Below are 22,832 nucleotides of genomic sequence, written 5' to 3' on the forward strand. Positions count from 1 at the left end.
CACAAGATACCATGAACACCACAGAGTCTTACCATCGGTCGCCATGGAATCATTCATTCTTGACATCTCTGAAAGGTAACTCTGCTGATGGCAGCCACCCCCTGCAGCAGCAGCTGTCAGTCAGACGCTGACGGTTAGAGGCAGGAGGAGCTGCAGGTGACAGAAAAGCTCAGAGAGAGACCTGCTGGGCACAGAGACTCACACAACCCTGACCCTGAACTTATTCACTCTTTTGTTCATTTTATCCTCCGTTTATATAGTATGACTTTTATACATGCATATATAAAAAGTGCCCTTTATAAGTATTTGAACTAAAAAGACAAAATTGCTCTGTTTGCTGTGGAATCAAGACATTTGCAAATCTAATTAAAAGATGAATATGAGACTAAACTAAAGAATGTCACATTTTATTATTAGCCGTTTCAACACACAGATGTTTTACCAAATAAAAAGGGCAGCACTTTTAGAGTTCATCCCACTATCTGATTTGAGCATAAGTATTAGAACCGTTGAACTTAAGGCAGATGTAAAAGATTAAAAGCTATTATTTAGTTGCAGATTCCTTGCATGCAATCAGAGCAGTGAGTCTGTGACCCATAGACATCACCAGACTCTTGGTCTTATGCTTTGAAATGCTTTTCCCAGTCTTTAATGCAGCCAATTCCAACTGTTTTGGGGAGTTTCTGCCTTTAGATATATGTATATAGGCTGACATTGGATATTAAAATATTTTCATAATTTCATAAAATCATTAAAAAAAAAAATTATTAATATGTTGAATTGAATAATACTGGTAAATGTAATATTTAGCAAATTGAAATTAATCAATCTATCAGTTTTTCTTACTGTACATTATAATTTTATAATCATATTAATTACATTATAAGTTACTTGTAACACAATGTTAGTACTTTTTATTGTTTATTGTTTATTTTATTTATACAAAGTACTGTATAATTGCAATATTTTTTCAGTTTTTGGCAATAAATTGAAAATAATTATAGAAATGTTTTACTAAAGGTTTTCTTTTTTTGGACATAACATTGAATTCATTCTCGACTTATTGGTACAGGCGAGAAATTTACAATTTGGTGCATACCTTAGTATGTCAACATATCATTTTTTGAAAACATATGTAAATGATGAGTGACATTTAATTATATATGTCCTTTATATGTCTACATGTCCTTTTCCCGCACTGAAGGTCTGTGTTTATTTTATTTTTAAGCAAGTGTTTCGAAAGCGTCTCCTGTGATATAACAATCACCTGTTCTTCTTCTTGCCTCTATAAGTGTGTGTGTTGACGTGTCTCTCTTCCTTATTTAATGTAGGTGGGTTTAGTGTGACGCAGGTTGAGTCATGTTGAGAGGATTTGTGTGTAGCTGGATGAGGACAAAGTTCAGAAAACACAGATCTGTAGTCTTATACAGACAAAATAAGACATAAAACACACACTACCTCTGAGCTTCTTTTCTGTCTGACTTCTGTCTTTCTGCTACATTGCAGTGTTATGTGTTGTTGGCATGACAAAATACATTAAGTGGGTAAAACTGTGACTCCAGCACCTGAAGGACAATGAGGTGTAACCAAATGTAATCAGCACCCTCCCTTCTTTCATTTACTCTCATTTCCTCCCTGCTCCATCCTTCTTTTCTCATCCCTGATGCAACAAGGCAGGTCCTTTTAATGAACCCACCAGAGACAAACACACACGCTCTTAGTGGACATTTTGACGAGGATTACACTGGATGACACTGATAACAATTGGAAATAAAAATAATTCCTTAACAATAATGTATACAATTTTGGAAATAACAGTGATTTATCTAGCAATATGTTTATGCATCTTTGTGTTTTACCATTCAAACTTCTCTCTTGTCTCTTTCTCCAACAGGCTGGTCATCTGTGGCCGTTCCAATGGTTGCTTTTCTCTATTGCTTTGCTCAAGTTGGTCTTGAGTGGGACATGAGATGACAACGCCCTTCAGAGCAGAATCATGGGAAGGCAAAGTTTCTCACAAAAAAACACTTCGGTATTTCCAATAGTTCGGACCAATCACAATGTGCACAGCCAGCATTCCTATCAGCTCTTTCAATATCACGTGTTTGTATAGTAGCAATGCTGTATTTGACCAGCGTGTGTGTGGAAATGAAATGATGTGAGTGCTCCAGGTGTGTGTTTGATGGTTAATCCTGTCGCTGCTTTATTTATGAGTTTGTCTGAACACTGATGGTGACACATGTCTCTGATCAGCAGCCAGGATACAGCCTGACCATTGCTCTCTCTCTCTCTCCCTCGTCCCTCCATCTGTGTAGATTTCCTTCCTCTTGTTCATTTTGTCCCTCTGATCTTTCTTGTCCTGATCTCTCCATCTCATGTTGTTATCCATCATTCTCTCATTCTCCTTGTGTGTACCTGCTTCGGTCTTCTTACTAACAGCTCAAGCTGCTGGATGTGGTTAATTAGATCAGTGATCTGCTAGCCTGGAGTTTCTCCTTTATTAGAGAGAGCTCGACATGTGTGTGTTTCAGTGTTAGGGGGATTACACTTTAAAGAGCTTTATCTCTGCAGCGTACCTTTATCAGCATCAGATTAATCACTCATAATCCCTTCACAAAAATCTCTCTCTCTTCATTTCAATTTTAGTGTTCTTTATTGGCAGGATAAAACTGTATATTTGTAGTACCATATAAAGAATCAAAACAGCCATACTGTCATTGCAGCATAAAAGCAATGAGAATTTTTAAGAAAAGTAAAATAGAATGAAAAGAAAAGTAGATCTGAATTAAATATAAAAAGATGTATTATTAAAATAATTAAAGGGACACACTTTGTAATATCAGTTTGCTATGATTGCGGTCTCTTTCTCCATCTCTTCTCTGTGATATGATGATATTTTAGTAAATGGTTATGGAAGAGGTCATGCTTGGCCTGCCCTTTCTGTGAGTCATACTGAAATTACTGACATCACATTTTACACAGGTCCGTGTGTGTGTGTGTGTGTGTGTGTGTGTGTTACTCAACACAGGTCACTCTGCTATTAATGAATGGTAATTAGTATGTAGCATTACAGTCTTCAAAGTGTACATAATTGCACAGTTCAAAATGTTCTCTCTCCTTAAAGTAAGCATGAATGGTCATTTACACCTTGCAATGTGGTGCATTAGTGTATTTAGTGAATTTGAATATTTCATGAGATAAAATATTGGGCTGGATTTAATTGAATTTATTGGGAGTTGGATTGGATGATGTAAAGTTGGTGTAACTTACCACAATGGAGCTAGAAATTAAAGCAATTTTGCTTAAGCAATGTTTAAATATCTGTTGGTGATTATTAAATATTTATGGACAATTTAATACTTTTGAATCATATTAAATTGGGCCAATTTTAATTTCATGCTGACTTCAAAGCTTTCATAACTATCTTGCATAAAATGACAGCAATCAAGTAAAGAGAGTATAAGCAAAAATTAAGTATAGAAAATATTTTATTATCATAAATAATATTTTACAGCAATTTTACAAATTTTGTATTTGTGCTTTTACAGTAGTAATTTCCATGTGGAGAAATGATTTCAGTGTGAAGGTTTCAGTCAGTGGATAATGACCATGCTGTCTGCTGACTACATCTGAAGTTGAGTTAGGGCTGTTTTTAAAGAACGCCCCTTCGTAGGACCTCTGTGAGCAGACAGACCAAACCCTGCGGTGTGACAGAACTGCACAGCTCCGTTTGAACTTCACTATCAAAATACTCATAGTTCCCCAAAACACTATGACATCCCTTCTGTTCAAACACATAATTGCACCAACACACAAACTGAAATGCTCTGTGTGTGTGCGCGCTAGCATGTTTGGTTGAATTTCACAAAGTCTGACATGAACCTTCAAAGGAAAAAAGAAAAAAAAAAAATTTGTAGAAATAAAATGTGTTTTTAGATTTTATCATGTTCAATTCTCAGTACTCTAATAATAATAACTTCAATTAAATGTAAGATTTTATATTTAATTAATATTCATTTTATTTTAATAATTATGAAAACAATCTTTATTTCTTTTGATTTGGGGTTTAAATGGGGGTGTTTTCTCTTTTAGGCTTTTGTGAAATAAATCCGACCATAGAAAAGTTTCTCAATCACGGACTGGTGTCTGGTCTCTAATCATGTAGTGGCCAATTTTGTTGTCGAGACACGGTACTTTGGTTCTCAAGTCTGAAAAAACTATGCAAACTCCCTAAAGTGAGACTAAGATCTGTGAGGATTCATTTCCCCTCGCTAAATGCAAATTTGAACTCGCTCTCCAAGAGTCAGACAGGTCTGCTTCAAAGAGTGAATCCATTAGCTCTATGGGGTAAGAGGCAAGAGATTAAATACTCATGCAGTAGAGGAGTACTTTCTTTTTAATGGTAATTTATTCCATTTTCCTTTGTATTGACCATGCATATCTTAACCTTATTTTAAGTGCAAAACAAGCCATGCTGTTGGCGTATTTGATCAAATCGGTCATGATCAGATGGTAACGTGTCTCTGCGAGTAAACCATGCTAGTGTCCAAGGCTGCGCATTTCTTCTTAAACAAATCAGCTCTGTAAAATCCTCACTCTCATTTTCTCTCACGATGAAAAAGTGCATTCTCTGAATATTATGACTGTTATTGCTGTGCTGCAGAGGCATGCAGTTACATCAGGGCTGCGTTTGTTTTGTTATATTACATTGATTACATCATGTGGTTCAGGTTAAATGTTATATCTGGGCTGGAGGAGCATGGCAGGAATAATCTGGGTGAAATACAGCAGCAATGATTATTGCTTCAGAATCAGCTCAGGCTGATGCTTTACATTCCAGTTTACATGGATTTGCATGTCAGTATTGTTATTAGTATCACTGTAACATTCATATGTCTTATTTAAAATCAGTTCTGGGCTGCTCTCTAAAAGATGGTGAAGTAACAGCACGGGGTACAACCGCTAAACCTTTTCCATTCCAGCTCAGCATTTGGAGTATAAGCAAATGACCCATAATATTAAAGCTAATTAAGATGTCGTTATTGTAAAACATGCTCTGAAGCATAAAACAACCTTAATTGGAATTTTACCATTTAATATCGTTTCTCCGGCATCCTGCTGACAGAATGAGATAATTATCTCTCAAGGGCAATAATACACATATATATATATATATATATATATATATATTTTTTTTTTTAAAGAAACTAGAATGTAAAAAATCTTCATACTGTATAAATGTATCTTTGTTGTAAACAGAAATAAATCTTCATGTTGTTAGAGCTACTCGTCTTTTTTTCCCAACACAAAATCAGTTTTCATCACATTTATATTAGGTATGATTTTTGATATGACCTTGGTAGCGTTTTGGTTTTAGGTCATTTTTCTGAGTCATGTTTCTCTCTCTTTGCTCTCAGGTGATACTGACCTCAGCACATCTCCTGTGGACTTGATAATAACTTCTCTAACCTGAGAACATCACACAGCATGCTAACATGTCCCTTAACCGCTCACAGTATGTTCATAACCACAATTCGCAACATGCGTGTGAGTTTGTATAATCGGGCACTCGTTCTTTTTCTGAGATACAAATGAGAAAACCTGAATTATTAAGCATCATCTCAGAATATATAAATACAAGTTCATATGTTCGGTGATGGAGAAGAACATAATCAGGTTTGGTGGTGATGATCTGAGTAGACTGGATCTCTGTGTTCCCCCCTGGACCTCATTATGGAAATCAAGGTGGAGCTGATATGGGGGAGGGATGCGTTCAGAAAAAAAAGAGTGAAATAAACAGCTATTTATATCTTAGCCATGTGATTAAAGGATTATCTGAACAGGCTCCTCCCAAACTTGCATTATGAGCTTTGTTTGATATAATAATAGGGGAGACTGGCACTAGCTGTCATATCTTCAGTGAATATTTCTCAGGGTTGTTTAATTTTACAAGGCAATTTATCTACAGACACATATCTTATGGTCTTGGTAAAAAAAAAAAAAAAAAAAAGATGTTTTCTCAACAAAAAAAAAAAAATCAGTTGTCAGAGTGGGAATTAAAAAGCCTATTTTAGGCCCCTGAAAACAAGTCCCAGTCTCTCCTATTAAACAATGAAAAGATTAGACATTATAACAGACCTGGTGGGAACATAATGCCACATCTTTAGTTTTTAATATGCAAAAACATCCAAGGAAGGGGTCAGAATGAGCTCTCAAACCATCACCCCTCTTCATTCCTGAGATTCTTTGTGTTTAGATGTTTGCTGTAATGCTGAAAGTTCCTCGTAAATGTGTTATGTTGTACTGTGGTGTTGTGAAAAATCATGTGTATTGATTACATCCATCAATTCATTTTGAAAAACAAAGCTACAATGCACTAGAGATCTGAATAATAATAGTGCGCCCATGGTAATATGTTTGTGTGCTTTCTGGAAGACCCAATCGTTGATAAAGAAACAACATACATGCGTTAATTTCACTAGTTCTTCCATTGTTGAAGGTCCTTTCACATGACTTGCATCAACATCTGCAATTTCATTGAACATCATGCTACAGCGTTACCCCTGACACACATTGTCTGCAGTCACACGCTGTAACACAATGCTCAAAATTATAACCGTTTCCCACAATGTTGAAGAAATATTCATAGACAATGTAAGGGAGAGGAGATGGACCAGTTGTAGAAAATGAATGAAAAATAAATAAATACCTGATTTGGTGAAAAATGAAAATTCTGATATTTATGTTATGAATGATAACTGATGACTAATATTAAAATTCTATACTATTTTTTTCTAAATCAACTCATAATTAAACAATAAAAGCTAAAATCAGTGATTTTAAATGTTAAAAGTGAGTTTCCGAATCCCAACAATGTATAATGTACAGTATGAAAAATAGATATTCATTTTAAAAGTTGCTACAGATTACAATTAACAGTCTTGTTAAATTTTTAGTGTTTTTAAATATTAGCTTTCAGTGAGTGTTAGATGATGGCAAATGTAGTCTAAATATTAAAATAATGGAAATGAACATGCACTGCACAATTAAATATTGAATATTGGCTGATACCCAATAAATCTGATATGGTTCCGCTATATTGTGAATTCCTAAAACTATATAATACCATTGCTGTCAATTAGATTTTACATTTTGTTGAGATGTGCATTGAAGCAAGTCATGGAAAAGGGCCTTAACAGCTGTTACACTTCGAAAGCCCTGTAGAGCTCATTAGCTTTTCCTGTAACGTGTACGCTTAACTCTCGGGATGGTAGTTGATTTGTCATTGTACAAACACATTTGTCTAAAGTAATTCTCCAAAGCTGCCTGGGGTTTCCTTAGTTCCTGGAATGCTTCTTGCTTCTTTAGACTTTTGTCTCCAGATCATAAGACACTTAGCTCTGTGATTCCTGATACAGGCTTATATTCAGCGGCGAGTTAACCAGCAGAAAGGAGCAGAATGAATCCCTATACCAGAAAGACGACAGAGCAGAAACAGCAGTGTGTGTGTGTGTGTGTGTGTGTGTGTGAAAAGCAAAGGAGAGGGGAAGACTTGCTACATGAGTGGGATCTTGAAGGGCCCGCACTTGCGATTGGGGACGATGCATTGCCATGACAACCATCAGTTAGAGTGGGCCCTGCGGCAAGAGCTCTCACTGTCTGTCAGCCTTGCAGGACAAAAACAAAGAGCAGTTCCACACAAAGAGTGTCAACTAACACACCATCACTTTGGTATCGCAGATGCTCTGCCTTGGGATAAGACATCCTCTTCTCCTTTCCGGTTTCTTATTTCATCCTTTTCCCTCACTCATTCTCTCTCTCTCACACTCACACATTCTCTGTCATGCTTTTTGCTGGTTCCATTTGTTTCTCAGAGAAAGGCTCATCATTGTTTCCCTTTCAAAAATAAAGATGATTACCTCATCTTCTTCAAGGGAATATGTCCTCCTTGTCCGTGTCTGGTGATGTCGGCCGTGAGATCTGGAAGAGTGACATGGGAGAGGTCGGAGACTTTCTACTCCTTAACAACCTCAACACCTCAGCGACTTGTGTCTCCAATGCAACCATTCGGTTACTGAGTGCCGACAGCTCCTCTTTAAGTTCCGTACGGAGTTCCAGGAGTGAGGCGTGCAGTGTGTGCTCTGGAATAGTGGGGATTGGTGGGATTGGGGGAGCTTTTCCGTCGGGCTGGACCGGGCTTCGGTCTACAGGGGTGCGGGCGCCACCTTCGTCCAGCCGGAGGTCACTTTTAGTAATCCCGCTGTCGCAGGAATCAGTTTTCTTCAATCCGCCGGGTTCCGATGTTTTTCCGGAGCCGCTCCGCTCTGGAAGAGTCTCCATCGATTCTGCTTTAGAAACATTTCCCCAACTTTCTGGCTTTGCCATGCTTTCCCTAAACCTGGCCCAGCCTCGTGCTCGTGGCTCTGATGTACGAAGGACGTTTGGGGCAGGGGCGCTGAGCTTGGCCTGGTCAAACGGGCCCAGGGTGCGGGTTTTGCTCGGGTGGGACGGGATAGGCGTGGCCGGGCTTTCTGTTACTGTGACAATGCTTGTGGTGGGGACTACATCTTGGCTGATGAATTCGTGGTGGATTTGGCCCTTCTCGAGATCAGGGTCATCAAGACTGAGATGCCCAGCGGCGAGACGGGCTTCCTTCTGCTGGCGGAATCGCTGGAAGAGACGGCGGACAGGATGATCAGGGGGGAGGTTCAGAGGGGCTTCGTTCTTCCTCCTTAGCCTCTCCTCTTCCTCACGCTTCACGTCACTGATCTTTCTGAACACAAGCTGCGAAGACACATGGAGTTGGTTTAATGCATGTGCAATCAGGCAACCATTAAACAAGCCCATCAAAACAAGAATATTATGCTGCGACCCACTTTTTAGAATATATATAGACAGGACAGGATAGTTCGTTCTTCTGAGACAAGAGACTCTATTTCATGAGTCACAAAAATAACGACAGAATAATGACACTGACATTGAGCCTGACAACATCTCATGCTTCACATTTCTTGAAATAACTTCTAAACATTAAACATTGACTGTCAGTCATTATTCACCTGTTCCTCGTGGTTTCTCATTCAAATTAATTTATGTAAATAGTGTAAATTACATTAATAATGTCATAGAATAGTGTAGTTTAATAATAGTAAAGCACATGTTAACACAGTGTTACAACGTTACCCATCTGCGAAACTGGAATTTAAAATCGGTTGGTGTCTTCTGCTAGTTAGTGAAGCATTAAAAAATGTAAATATCTAAACTGATTAATAACAGATTGGAGATTAAAATAACAGCTAATTTGTCTAATTTTAAATGAATACTAAAAACTGAGATGAAAATTGTAACTTTTACTATGGTAAAATAAATGTTTAGCAATATCTTCAAAATAGATTTTTTAATTTTAGCACACTTTTTCTCTATATAGTGTTGATATGGCAACTAGTAAATAGCATGTGTGGGAATATTCAAACCATATGTTACAACTATCCAGAACGTTGTGACCAACGCAACCCACCAGTTGAGAAACACTGATTTTGATTCTTTTGTCCAAACAACTTGCATTGCATTCAACGTATGCATTTTCAAGTTCATGCTTTCTCTAAGTAGAATAGAATATAAAATATTAGAAGTATATTATTTTAAAATGTGTAATATTATTTTGCAATATCAGTTACTGTAATTGTAATGAAAGTAAACACGGTATACATAACACTGGACTGTGGTCAGTCATTTTATCTTCAGTCTCTTTGAGTCTAAACAGGCAGTCCTTGGCTAGAACAAACTGCAATATGAACTCTTTATGCTGATAGCCAAAAGTCTGGCTGCACAAGATTATGCAATATATAGACTTCAGTGGATCTAGACCACTTACAACCACTCCAGGTAACTTCTTTATAAAGAGAACACACTCACTGTCCTGGAGACCCTGCGTTTGGTGTCATGAATATTGCAGATATTCAAAGTTCTAAGTTATTTATTGGAGTTCATGTATATTTCAGAGTTGAAGGCTTTTCTTGAGCAGATTCCCAAAGTCAAGCCTATGCTATGTGAGTGTCTGCTCAGTGTGGATCTTGACGGAGCGATTTTATGCTGCACTTTGGTCACTGATTGAAGGCATGTATTTCTCTCTCACACACATACTAGCATACAGTTTTGATTGGTGAAAAAATGCTTTTTAATAAAGACTTTGTGTGTGTGTGTGTGTGTCACACACATCTCAGCATACTGAGACAGTTTGTTCATGTCACATTTGTATGACTCGATCTTTAATATGTTAAAATTCATAATGATGTTCTGAATATTCATTAAGAGGGACAGAGCGCCCGAGCATCTGTACCGCCAATCTGTCTGTGAAATCACTGGGAACAGACCAACACACACATGCTCTCCCCTCATGTCTAGTAGAAGATAGTGCTGTAGTGCTGTGGAAGCTTGTTTGTTATTTGCATTGAATAATTAAAAAAAAAAAATATATATATATATATATATATATATATATATATATATATATATATATAATATATATATTTACTTTAATTGGCCATGTGTTTTTATCTTAATTTTTATTGATTCATCTCTTACATTTCATCTGAGAATAAAGCTGAAGGCTATCACTTCATATATACTGTGAATGTTTTGATAAGGCTGTGTAAATGTTGTGTATGTGTGAACAGGCCGTCAAAGGGTGTTTCTGAAAAGTTCAGGTGTAGCTTTGGGGGTTTAAAAGTCGTCATCTCCTGAGACAAGAGACAGACTTCAGATTTCAAAACAGAAACACTGTTTCAACAAATGACACCCAGGACCTGCTTTAAACATCTGTCAACAGTGATTCAATCACTAGCGGTCAGGTGATACACATGGCATTTTACCCCTGGCAGCGTATGGCATTTTCCCCTGGTAGAACTTTTTAGAGTTTATAGTTTAGTTTGACTTTAAATCTCACAAGTTTGACTTTATATCTTACAATTTTGTCTTCATAAATTCTCTTAAAATTCAACCCCTATTTCTTATTTTAACCTTTATTTTACAATTACAGTGTGGAATTACAATGTGGGAGCATCACTTTGCTTTGTGATTTCACTGGAATGGATAGCAAGCCGGTTAAACGAGAGTGCATTTCTGAGAGCTGTGTGTGGGAGAGAACGTTGCCGCTGTCACTTTCCAAAATGACAAAAACTCAGTCAGACATTAAAAATTACAAATTCCAGCGTCAGAAAACATTAACAATTGGAGAGGGTTCCTCTTTATTAGATACAGCAAGCAATTTCATAAAGTGGTGGGAACAAAATCGTCCATGGCGAAAAATGGTGACTATGCACACAATCACAAAATCACATTCTTTTCCATTCTAGAGTTTAGACACCACAAAATGATCCTTAAGCGATGTGTATTAGTGGGAGATACAGAGCGTATGAGGCATTTCCCCATGATGTCTCACATAAAATTGTTTCTTTCGGGCTTTAATGTGCTCCGATTTGTCATATTGCCACTTTCCATCTGAATGTAATGTTTCTTTGTAATTGAACTCTAAATAACTCATCGTGTTTGGCAGCAGGTGGAGAAATATAACGACGCAGCTCCCTCTGAGAATCCAGGCTGAACGAGAGAACTGAAAAAATCAGTCAGACAGATAGACAGCCTCAGTAGATTGCACTTCTGAATGCCGTCAAGGGTCTTGCTTCTCTCAGCGTTACCGAGATGATGGACAGTAATGACCAGACCGCTACCCTCCCATTCAGCGGTTCCCATCCTGGACACAGACACACACAGGCCCTTCCACTGTCCCGAAATAAATCCACCCTTGTACCCATCAAGAATATTTTTTGAGCCACGGTATCCATACACACGTTTGTCGCCTGCTTTAGTACATACATTCATACCACATCTGTCACACTATAAACTGTCAACTTTTTCAATGAAAGTCATTGGAGTCAAGTGTTGATCTGGACCCTTTCAAAACAGTTCAAACGTTTTGCAGAACAATTCGAAACAACATGAGGGGAAGTAAATGATGAGAGAATAATCATTTTTGGGGTGAATAATCTCTTTAAATACAATTAAAGCTCAAACGACAGCATCTGTGATGTGATTTATCTTTCCACAAATCATTTTAACCAATCTCTGGTTAAAAAAAAAACAGAAAAACTAATTTTGGTCAATTCAATAAAATATGTCATTCTTAATATGGAGCAAAACTTCATCCTCATGAATTACATCAGTACACACAATCAGTCATACATATTTCATATATTTTTGCTTTAACAAACATAAATTCTTTATATTTGTGCTTGGAACAAACTTGCGTATGTAAATGCATCAGTTGTGATGTGATAAAAATCTTTTACCTAATTTAGTGTGCTTAGTCAATAACCAGTCTATTAAAAAAATTATGTAATTATCTCATTATACTTATTTTTCATGTTTTGTCAACTTGTTTTCTTTCAGTTAGCACAGGTTTTGTTTTTTGGAAATCAGACATTTCTAAGCTTCTTTTTGTAGACTGGCCATGTTTTTTTGTTGTTGTTGTTGTTATGTCCCGTGTAAGCAAAGTCAGTTAGACATTCACTTACATTTTCATGGAAAAGACAATCCTCTACTCGTCAAAATGGCCGGAACACAATTTGAGGGTTAAACACACTTTTCTTTTTTTCTTTTTTTTTACAAACTGGGGCAAAAAAGATTTTGTAAACTTTAAATTGTATTTATATTAAATGTTGCTTTAAATCACAAACTACTCTACAAAATAATGATAATCTTAGTGCTTAAATGTATATGTTGAGGCTGTCAGCACTCATGCCATTGTTTCTGGTGATTTGTAAACGCTCACCCTTGAAGGATATACGAAGCAGAGAAAGGACAGACATGCAGAGAAGGATTACATAACAAAAGCTGAAGCGTTACACAAAGGTGTGTGTGTGTCTGCATGTATGAGGAGGCTGGTATTATGTGCTCACACAGAGATTCCTAATGGTGTATTGTTAGAATCCTTCTGTTGCCACGCGTCCTCCGCACACGCGCGCACAGCACTCGTGTATTCTACTTTTGCTTTCCCCCCTAAATATATCATCATCAAACAGGGGAAACTCATTCTGCAGCCCTCAAAGTGTTCAAAATTTGTGTGTGATGTTGGAGGTGTTAGTCTGGGGATAGAACGGTAGAAATGAGGGGAAGGAGGGGATGGTGAGAGACAGCGGGGCGAGAGGGAGCACTCACATCTCCACTGTTTCATAATTCAAACTAAAAGCCGACTGTGTGCACATTGAAGCAGAAATAATTCCCATAACACTGTAATACTCTGAAATTAAAGCATACACACAACTATCCTACGGTACCTTACCGCACAGTCCTGTTTTACTTTTCTCTTTTACCTTTCACGAAACATCCGTTTGCACCGTGTCTATAGTAAAAGTTACAATCTCATGTTTAATTCATGCTTAAATTGAGAGAATATGACATTGATATTGCATACTTTGCATTTTGTTGATTTCTCTTTAAATTGAATTAAATTTTTGTTACGATTCACAAGGCGTACACACCACATGTGCATTATGACATGATTATCATGATTATTTTGATTTAGCCGAGTGTGTGCAATATTTTCGGAATCAATGCTGGGAGTATGATATGATATGATATGATACGATATGATATATGAATAAGTATTTCTGGGTGAATCACTTCTTTAACGAGTGTTGCTAGAGGTTTCTATTAACACAGTGTAGCCTATAAGATTAGAAAATAATTACACTGCATTAAACATTAAAATACAATTCTCACCTGCTCATACTCATATATATCATATTCTCATATAATATATGATGGTATATACATGTATATGGTATGAATGGTTTATTTCATTTTTTTAGATGCTTTCGAGTAACATCACTCCACCTGTACAAAACTTTCCGAAAATGTGTAGCTATTAATTTTTTTTTAATCATTTTTATTCAGCAAGGAGCATTAAATTGATCAAAAGTGAATGAATTTACATTGTTATGAAAGATTTTTATTTCAAATAAAAGCCAAATAAAATGTCAAAAAAGTAATGGTTTTCACATAAATATTAAGCTGCCACTATTTTAAATATTAAAATGATTTTAGCACCATTAGAATAATTTTAATGGTCATGTGAGACTGAAGACTGAAGTAATTGCTGCTGAAAAGTCAGCTTTTCCATCACAGGAATAAATAACATTTTTAAATCTATTAAAATAGAAAACGGTTATTTTAAATTACAACAATAATAATCATTTTCACAATATTACTGTTTTTACTATATTATTGGTCAAATAAACGGCCTTGGTGAGCATAAGATACTATCAAAAACATTAAAAGTCAATACAGTTACATACAACACACTAACATTAATAACAAACTCATATTCTTGCCTCACATCCCATAATTAATCACTGCCTAATTTAACTATGCACCAAAGTCTGAGTCAGAGGAATAAGCAGGAACGATCTGTACACATTCAAACCAAATGACTTATGAGACGCCGTGTTGAATAGATTATAACTATTATTAACCACTAATGGATGTTTATTTTAATCAGCATGTTTGCCTACCTGCTTTGTTGTATTTTCCTAAGAACTTTGAGTTTACTCATGTTGATAGGCTTGTGTGTTTTGAAATTATGTCAGGAAAGGCTCTGTTATTTTACTTGGAAAAAAATAAATAAAAGATATATGCTTGTTTATGAGATTAAGTTCTTGGTCAGGGAATAAGCTGCAGGTTTTTGAGCTGAAATACTGCTCTTTAGTGAATTCACCCCGTGTGCTTTCACCGTGTGCCTCATGCTGACTGATTGGTATTGTCACTGATCTAAGATCAGATTTACCACACTCATCACAACCTCACAGAATCTGATCCCTCGGCGATAACTGATTCACTAACACCTGCCAAACTCAAACAGGGTCATGATGGGACATATTGAGTATATTGAGTAAAAAGACTGTGTCAAACCAGTGATACACATCCTGACCTTTTACCGCTCATGACTTTTGACAGCAATTCAATTCAACAGAAGCAAGCACACGCATTCCTCTTTGCACACACATTAATGCATATTGAAGGGTGTTGAATGTCTTTTGTGTGCATGAATGTCTGTGTTTTACCCATTACAGCTGCATAAACCGAACCTTAATCAAAGCTAAAATAACTCTTGACACAGTAGCGCTGAGATGAAGAGGATTTTGCAGTTACCTTGGCAACCACAAGCATGCACAGAAACAAATTGGGTGAACCATTTAAGCCCTTATTTATGCAAGTGTGACAGAGGAAAGATGCACTGTATGTACTGTCTTAGCATCATGGGAGTTAGTTTGTTCAGATTTCACATAGAAAGATGCCAAAACTGGTGCTATGCGCCTTGTTGTTTACAAACTCAGTAGATCATCTGTAATATTTAACCTCCAACAAGTTTTGTTGGTTTCCAAAAACATCTTGTACTTCTGTTTACTAATTAACAGCCTATATGTTAATAACAGGCATGCTAATTAGCAACTAGTTAATAGTGAGAACTGGCCTCTATACTAAAGAGTTACAAGTGTTTCACTATAGTAAAATTCAAGAGGAATACTTGGATTTGCTGGAATATTTCAGTGGAATATTTGTACTTTAATTCAAGTACTTGATTTGTGTTCTTAAATGTTGATTACCACAGTAAATATGAAACACTTTGATTCATGCATAAGTTAAATATAAGAAAAAAGGGCCAACTGTGTTTGTATTTAGTTGTTATTAGAGGTTATTTTGTGCTTAAATTCAACCCAGAATACTTCTTTGGGGCTTTAGAAGACGTGGCTCTTTTGAACACTCTCAACATTGCATTTGGGAGTTGTGTGGTTAGGAATGAGGACTCATGCATACATTAAAAGAAGGAAAACAGTCCCATAATCACAAATGGACTGCAATATGTACTCTGCGTATGCTGCTGCTGCTGCCGTTTTATCTAGGCCAAAACAGCCTTTTTGACCACTGTATAAAGTCTGTTGTTGAATTAGGAATTTGTCCAGAGATATAACATATGTAGTCTTCCTATGACATGTTTTTTCCCATGTATAACAAGTTTTTTTTTTTTTTCTATCTGGGTCACAATCAAATGGTAAACATCATGACTAATTCATGGAGGCATGAGCTAATTAGAGGCTCGCACTTAGCAACAGAGTCAGAGAGCCATTAATATAACCATATCTTGCGTTTTCATGTTTAAATGTATTGTTTAAGAGAACAGACCATTATAGCTAACAAAACCATAGTGTTCAGCTAAAGATCCAGCTAACAAGTGACGCATACATGACAATTACAAACAGGTGTAGGTGTGAAGAGTTGAGTGAAGCTCTCACCTGTGCCATTAATATGTTAAACAGTATATATTTATGCAGCAGATGGATTATGTAAAAGGGTTTAGCCCTGGCTTCAATATGAAAGTGTTTGCTGAAGTATATGATAGTTATATTTAACCCATATGGATAACTATAGCCATACAGTGTAAGCCGTTCCAATAAAGAGGCAGACGCTTGCTGAGCTATTATTAGCCTCCTCCTCAGACCCAGTTCTACTGAGAAACAGAACACAGGGCCAAGATCCAAAATGTAGATACACTGAGAGCCATTTTATCACACTGACAGCTGTCTTTATTATGAACTGGGAAGGAATTTTCTGTCTGTCTCTGACTGAATGGTAAAGGAGCTCTATATTGATCTCTTTCTCTTTACTTTCAGTCAGATGAATAGTACACAGTTCTTCAGTTCAGCAATACTTTATATATTAACAGCTCTCATACACAGAAATGTTAATTATCCCAGTATTTCTTCAGTTGTTTGTACTGGCACTTCTACTGAAAGGTACACACACGTAAACCTCTCTTCTTAAAGGGGTCATATGACGTTGCTAAAAAGAACATTATTTTGCATATTTGGCGTAATGCAATGTTTATGCAGTTTAAGGTTAAAAAAACATTATTTTCCTCGTAATGTACATTATTGTTGCTCCTCTGTGCTCCGCTTTTTGGAATACGTTGATTTTTACAAAGCTCAGCATTCTGAAAAGCAAGGTATACGCTGATTTACCAGCTATCCATTGCGTTGTGATTGGTCAACTACCTCAAGCGTGTGACGGAAATGTTAAGGCCCTTAACATACTGTGATGCAGTATCCCGTCAGAACACTAGAGCGACATGACAATAAAACATATTATAAACAAGGCATTTGTTGCATCCAGTGGGGACATAATTGCTGATTATAATGACTTATACTGTCTTTATACACATTGCGTATCGCACTGCATAAACATAAAACCATGTCATGGAGTCGCTTGAACCCGCGGACATGAAAAATAACCTGCAGCAACAGTTATAAAGTAGCCCAAATGCATGGGAAAACTGCAGACTTGGCAATTATTATTAGCCTCCACCTCAGACCCAGTTCCACTGAGAAACAGAACACAGGGCCAAGATCCAAAATGTAGACACACTGAGAGCCTGACAGCTGTCTTTATTATGAACTGGGAAGGAATTTATGGGTAGGATAATTACTACACTTCAAGATCTGGCTCATGGAGTGTTACAGTTAATTTGAATGTGATTTGATGTGATAAAATGAGAACAAAATGTAATGTTTTTCTTCAGAAAGTCAATGAGGGAAAGTCAGGGATGTGGCCTAGCAGGTGGTGTGTGGACTCTCTGGTTTATACGCGGGCATCTTTATCATTTCCTGTAACTTCTATACTGTCCTCTCCAATTAAAGCCCATAGAACTGAAAAACATGCCTTTCAGTCATTTGTAGTCAATTAAACAAGCCAGTTTAGTGTTTCTGATCAGACCATTTCTCTCTTTTTCTGTCTGTCTCTCTGATTGAATGGTAAAGCAGCTCCATTGATCTCTTAATAAGCCCCCGTCAGTGGCAAATCCTTTATATATGTCAACAGCAACAATAAAAGTTACGCCTACTTTATTTGCATGAACATTTGGGCTTTGTTATGCAAATCTTCCCACATCGTGACGTAGAGATGTGGGTGTGTGTTAGAACAAGCCGTTTTAGGGAGGTGTTGTTGATTCTTAACTTTTATAATGAATATCTCTTTAAATTTGAGACTTTAGTATTTGCACTAAGAGCTTGTAACACTCCAAAGAGAAAGGAAAATTTTAAATTGCATCATATGAGCCCTTTAACAGATTGTATAAGGCCCTTTTCAAGCAAAGCATAACAAAGCGTATCAGAGATTCATTGACCAGTGGAAATCAGCATTAAATATGTTAATAGTCTACCCAAAAATTCTGCCACAATTTACTCACCACTTACGTCATTCCAAACTTGACTTTCTTTCTTTGGAAGAACATAAAAGAAGATATTTTGAAGAATGTTGGTAACCAAGAAGTTTCGATTCCCATTGACTTCCACTGTACAGGCAACAAATACAATGAAAGTCTATGGGAACTAAAAACTATTTGATTAACAATATTCTTCAAAATATCTTTCTTTTGTGTTTTGCAGAAAAAGAAAGTCATACAGGTTTGGAATGATAAGTAATGATGAAAACATTTTTAGGCTTTAGGAGCAGTATTTATATTTTCCTGAGAGTTCAGTATTTTACTTTCTAATTCCAGCTGTGCTCATGCAGTGTTGTGTAATTTGAATGTAGTAACCTGTTAATGTGGGTGCCATGAAATTCTGCTTACATACATGGTTTGACATGGGCCAGTGGAAAATGATAGAGTAATGAAAGGAAACAGCAGACCGCATTCACTCACCCTTTTGCGCAGGTTGTAGGTAAGCAAGAGGTTTCGTGAGAAGTGGTTGGAGAAGGCGGTGTAGAACTCTAGGACTTTCTGAAGAGCGTCCCGTTTGATCACATGCAGGTCACAGTATGTTAGCGCTCTCACATTAGCACATGCCTGAGCTAGTGTCACCTCCTTCCAGAACACGTCCCCAAACACATCACCTTTACCTGAGGAGAAACACAGACACTTTCTTATTCACACAAACAGACCTGATTGGTACATTTATTAAGGACCATGACTGTATGTGACACTGTAGACTAGAGTAATGGCTGCTGAAAATTCAGCTTTGCCATAACAGGAATAAATTGAGGGGTATGCCGTTAAGTCCAAGGGAGGTGATAAATGATAACCAGGATAATCCAAAGAATGTTTTTTATTTATTTATTATTATTAGTCCAAGTAGCAAGATTTTGGGGTGATATCTAAGTGAGTTTGACTAAGAAAACTACTGTTTTTACTTTATTTTTGATGCAGCCTTGGAGAGCATTAGAGTGTATTATGACTTGTTTTCAGTCAATATAATTCCATTTTCAGTTGTTTCAAGAATAAACTGTTAAATTAATGTGTTTCTTATTTCTAACACTCTTTTGCTACAGCTACTTTTTTTGCAGCAAAAAATTACTGCAAATGATCTCTCTGTTTTGTCTTTCCTCTCTGTCTCTCAGATTACAGTAGACAGATCATGTGTACTGATTTTATTGGTGTAAAACTCCACTGCTAACACGTCAGGTCAGAGGATTCAAGCAGTTGAAAGCACTGCTAAAAATGTATTCACAGTAATATCCTGGCAAAAACACATTCTCAATATAGCTGCAAGCAGCGATTACTGGGGTTCAAGTGTTTTAGGCATTTAAGCACATAAGGAAAAATACATTACATATTATTTAGGAAGTCTGTAATCACCTAAATCAATTATTAAAATAGCATTTTTGGCAAATGCAGGTGACTTACCATAGAATTTTAGGCTTCTGGGTATATTTGGATAGGCCTCTTTTCTAAAGGAACCAGCTATAGCTTCACAAAGGGTAAATTTCAACATGTCTTTGACAATTATTGACCTACAGAATCCAGAGAATTAAACAGCTGTGTTTTTTTTCCAGTCTGCAAAACCTAGGACTAATTCATGATTAAATCTGTGTGCACCACGCGCTTGAACCCCTAATTATGACTGATAACTCACTTAGGGTATAACTCTACATCTATCATAAGCGTGTCTGACAAAGAGAAAAATGATGATGAAGAGACATATTCCCTCAATCCATTACTGAAATCAACAAATGCACAGAAGTCTTGTCCATCCATCTCCATCTGCTCACATCTAGGATTAAGAGGGTTACAGAGCCAAAATGTCCACTCCGATCAATTATTTACGTTCTGCGTCTCAGTACATTTTCTAGAATACTGATTCTGCAGGCGAATAAAGATATTTGAGCACCTCAGCGTATCAATGAATGATTGTTTTGGACTGAGCCAAGTATCAGTATTGTGGTTGTAGTTGTTTTCATATGGATTACTTTATCTCAGAATATTTGTTTTCGGCAGCGCCTGTTTAGTTTAAAAGTAGACATTCCAGGCTTTCTATAGATATCTCTCTCATGTCTCTTCGTTGAGTATTCACGGAGTTACAGTTCATTTTAATGAAATGTTTGTACATGACGATCAGCGGAGACAAAGACTGTAGACAGCGCACCTTGTTTGTTATCTTTATTTTATAAGTGCACAAAGGTTTTTTGTTATTATGTCTGTATCCAAAAAAAAGTAGACCCTTTACAGATTCGATTGATGTATTGCTCTTATCTGTACGATTAAAACTGAGAGTGTAATTTAAGTTCTTTTCGGGGTTATCAGGAGAAAATGACTCAAAACGCATATATGCGTTAATCGACTCGAAAGGGTTAAACTGATTTTTACGGAGGAATAAACACCCAGAACAAGGGCACTGTCACTGTACTCTGTTCATTGTACTTTTAAGTGAGAGTGAATGATAAGAGAGAGATTCCATAATACTGTATGTGTAGTAGAGCAGCAGTGTCATTATAGATCTAACGGTCACTGCGTACTGACCTCTGACCCAAAGTTTCGCTCAATCCACCCACTCAAGATACAAGTGGTCAGATCGATAAACCTTTTTATTCTGTCTTCATAGTCCGATATGTGTGTGTGTGTGTGTGTGTTTATGTGTGTGTGTGTTCAAATTTTAGAAGCAAGCGAGAACATTTGTGGCCTTTCAAATCAGTTTAACAGCCGTGGCAGAAAGCCAAATTTAGCTAAACATCGTTAGTTTGTCAACAGAGAAAAATACTGCCATTAGATGCTCAGATCTGTGGCTTCACAAGGCAAAGCAGTCTAATCTTTTTTGTGTTGTGAGACAGACAGATGTTAGAAATGACAGATGCTACAGTACGTCATGGGCTGTGTACATCCATGAGTCATATCACTCTAACCTATGATCACTGTTAAAGAATGAAATAATACTTCATATGAACAGTAACAGCAGGCAGGACAATAAAATCAGAAATATATAAAAATATGAGATCTGTGCATTAGGGTATACACTATAATGAAAATTAAACAATTATATGGGTAAGAAAAAGATGAAGCCACTCACAGCACCCTGTTTAATCATTCATTCATTCATTAATGCATTTCATTCTTTATTAAAGATTATTTACAGGAATAATTATGTATCAGGAAAAACGAATAAATAAATAAATGCTTCACAACATCTTATTCCATTATTGTAGTATTTGCAACTATTTCTTATGTATTTTTTTTTTCTATATTATAAATAATATTTGCTTTTGTTTTCTACTGTAATATCAAAATCTGTATTCTTAGGGGAAGGTTTTCATTTGACTGAATGAATGAGACAATATGCAGCCAACACAAGAGAATATTACATCATTTATTGCATTATGACATTTTTATCTGTTTAACTCAGAAATTATATATTAAAAAATATAGGCACTTAATGCTGTGGTATAAATTTTCATAGTTCAATGTGCTGCAGAGATTTTTAACATAATATAAAAGACGTCTGCAGCAAGCGAGTTGGAAGGCTTCTAACTCATTTATTGCTAGAAGGATGAACTCATACTTAGAGAAGATCTTAAAAATGTCTTAAAACATACTTTTGTAAAATTACTTTTCAAATATAATTTTATTGTTACTTTTTATCATCAGCTTAGGCCATATTTTGCATAATTTAACATGCTTTATGCTCAAAATGTCAACTTTCCTCTTCATTTTATTTTACTATTGTTCTCTGAATGTTTTATGCACAGAGGAAGAGAAAGAGCTGGACACATTGTTCAAAGTGGATCCAGGGTGCAGGATGTGGGAATAAACAAAAGGGAGAGGGATAGCACAGTGCGGATGAGTGGGTGTGACATTCTGTATGTCAGTCAAGATATATGATCACATAGAAGCTCTGTGGGTGCACATAATCCTCCCATAGGGAACTAAACCCAAGACAGAGGGATGCTGTCCTCATGTCATTGAGTCTGTAGAGGAAATTAGTTTTGAATAAGGTAACAGCTGAAGCAGACTTAAGCCCTGTGGTGTCAAAATTAGAGCTGTCCAAAACCGAGAAGGCAAAATCTTGTCTAACAGCTTGCACCACTGTTAAAAATGTACCAAATAAAAAACTATTTGACCTCACTAAGGTAGTCAACGGTTGGATGGCAACTCAACCATCATGATCCATACCTAGTCAATACTCATTAATTCAGATCCAGATCTATTTCTTTGTCTCTGTTTTCCTCTTACCCAGAATGGCGACCACCTCGTCGTCTTGGATGACCTCCAGTGACCCTGACACCACGAAACAGAGGCTGTCCACGCTCTCTCCCGCATGGTAGATGAGATCTCCTGGAGCACAGTGGATGGTCTGGAACTCCATGGCCAGAGCCCGCAAACAGCCGTCACTGGCTAAACGGAAAGCAGGATGTTCCTTGAAAACCTTCCTGTTCAGGTGCACACATATATCAGCACGCATGTCTTTAGGACAGATCTGCAAAACCTGTAATGGGAGAGCGAAGTAACAGAC

The 22,832-nt window shown here is 36.8% G+C and overlaps 2 protein-coding genes across 5 annotated transcripts in view; one reads left to right on the plus strand and one right to left on the minus strand.

Moving 5' to 3' along the window:
• The window catches only part of hhat (hedgehog acyltransferase), a 29,058-nt gene extending 23,776 nt beyond the window's left edge, over nucleotides 1–5,282 (plus strand). For 2 of the 3 annotated variants that reach the window (XM_052580883.1, XM_052580882.1), the window contains exon 12: nucleotides 1,895–3,318. In XM_052580883.1, the coding sequence (XP_052436843.1) occupies nucleotides 1,895–1,974 (80 nt within the window). In that variant the 3' untranslated portion in view covers nucleotides 1,975–3,318. Of the gene's footprint in view, nucleotides 1–1,894 lie in introns of all 3 variants that reach the window. The other variant, XM_052580881.1, reaches the window with a different exon arrangement.
• The window catches only part of LOC127976453 (potassium voltage-gated channel subfamily H member 1-like), a 46,538-nt gene continuing 27,176 nt past the window's right edge, over nucleotides 3,471–22,832 (minus strand). For both annotated transcript variants that reach the window (XM_052580880.1, XM_052580879.1), the window contains 3 exons: nucleotides 22,553–22,805; nucleotides 18,755–18,951; nucleotides 3,471–8,784 (listed from right to left, as the gene is read on the minus strand). In XM_052580880.1, the coding sequence (XP_052436840.1) occupies nucleotides 7,930–8,784; nucleotides 18,755–18,951; nucleotides 22,553–22,805 (1,305 nt within the window). In that variant the 3' untranslated portion in view covers nucleotides 3,471–7,929. The remainder of the gene's footprint in view (nucleotides 8,785–18,754; nucleotides 18,952–22,552; nucleotides 22,806–22,832) is intronic.

Source organism: Carassius gibelio, chromosome B17 (genome assembly GCF_023724105.1).
Source record: "Carassius gibelio isolate Cgi1373 ecotype wild population from Czech Republic chromosome B17, carGib1.2-hapl.c, whole genome shotgun sequence".
In the NCBI taxonomy this organism is placed as follows: Eukaryota; Metazoa; Chordata; class Actinopteri; order Cypriniformes; family Cyprinidae; genus Carassius; species Carassius gibelio.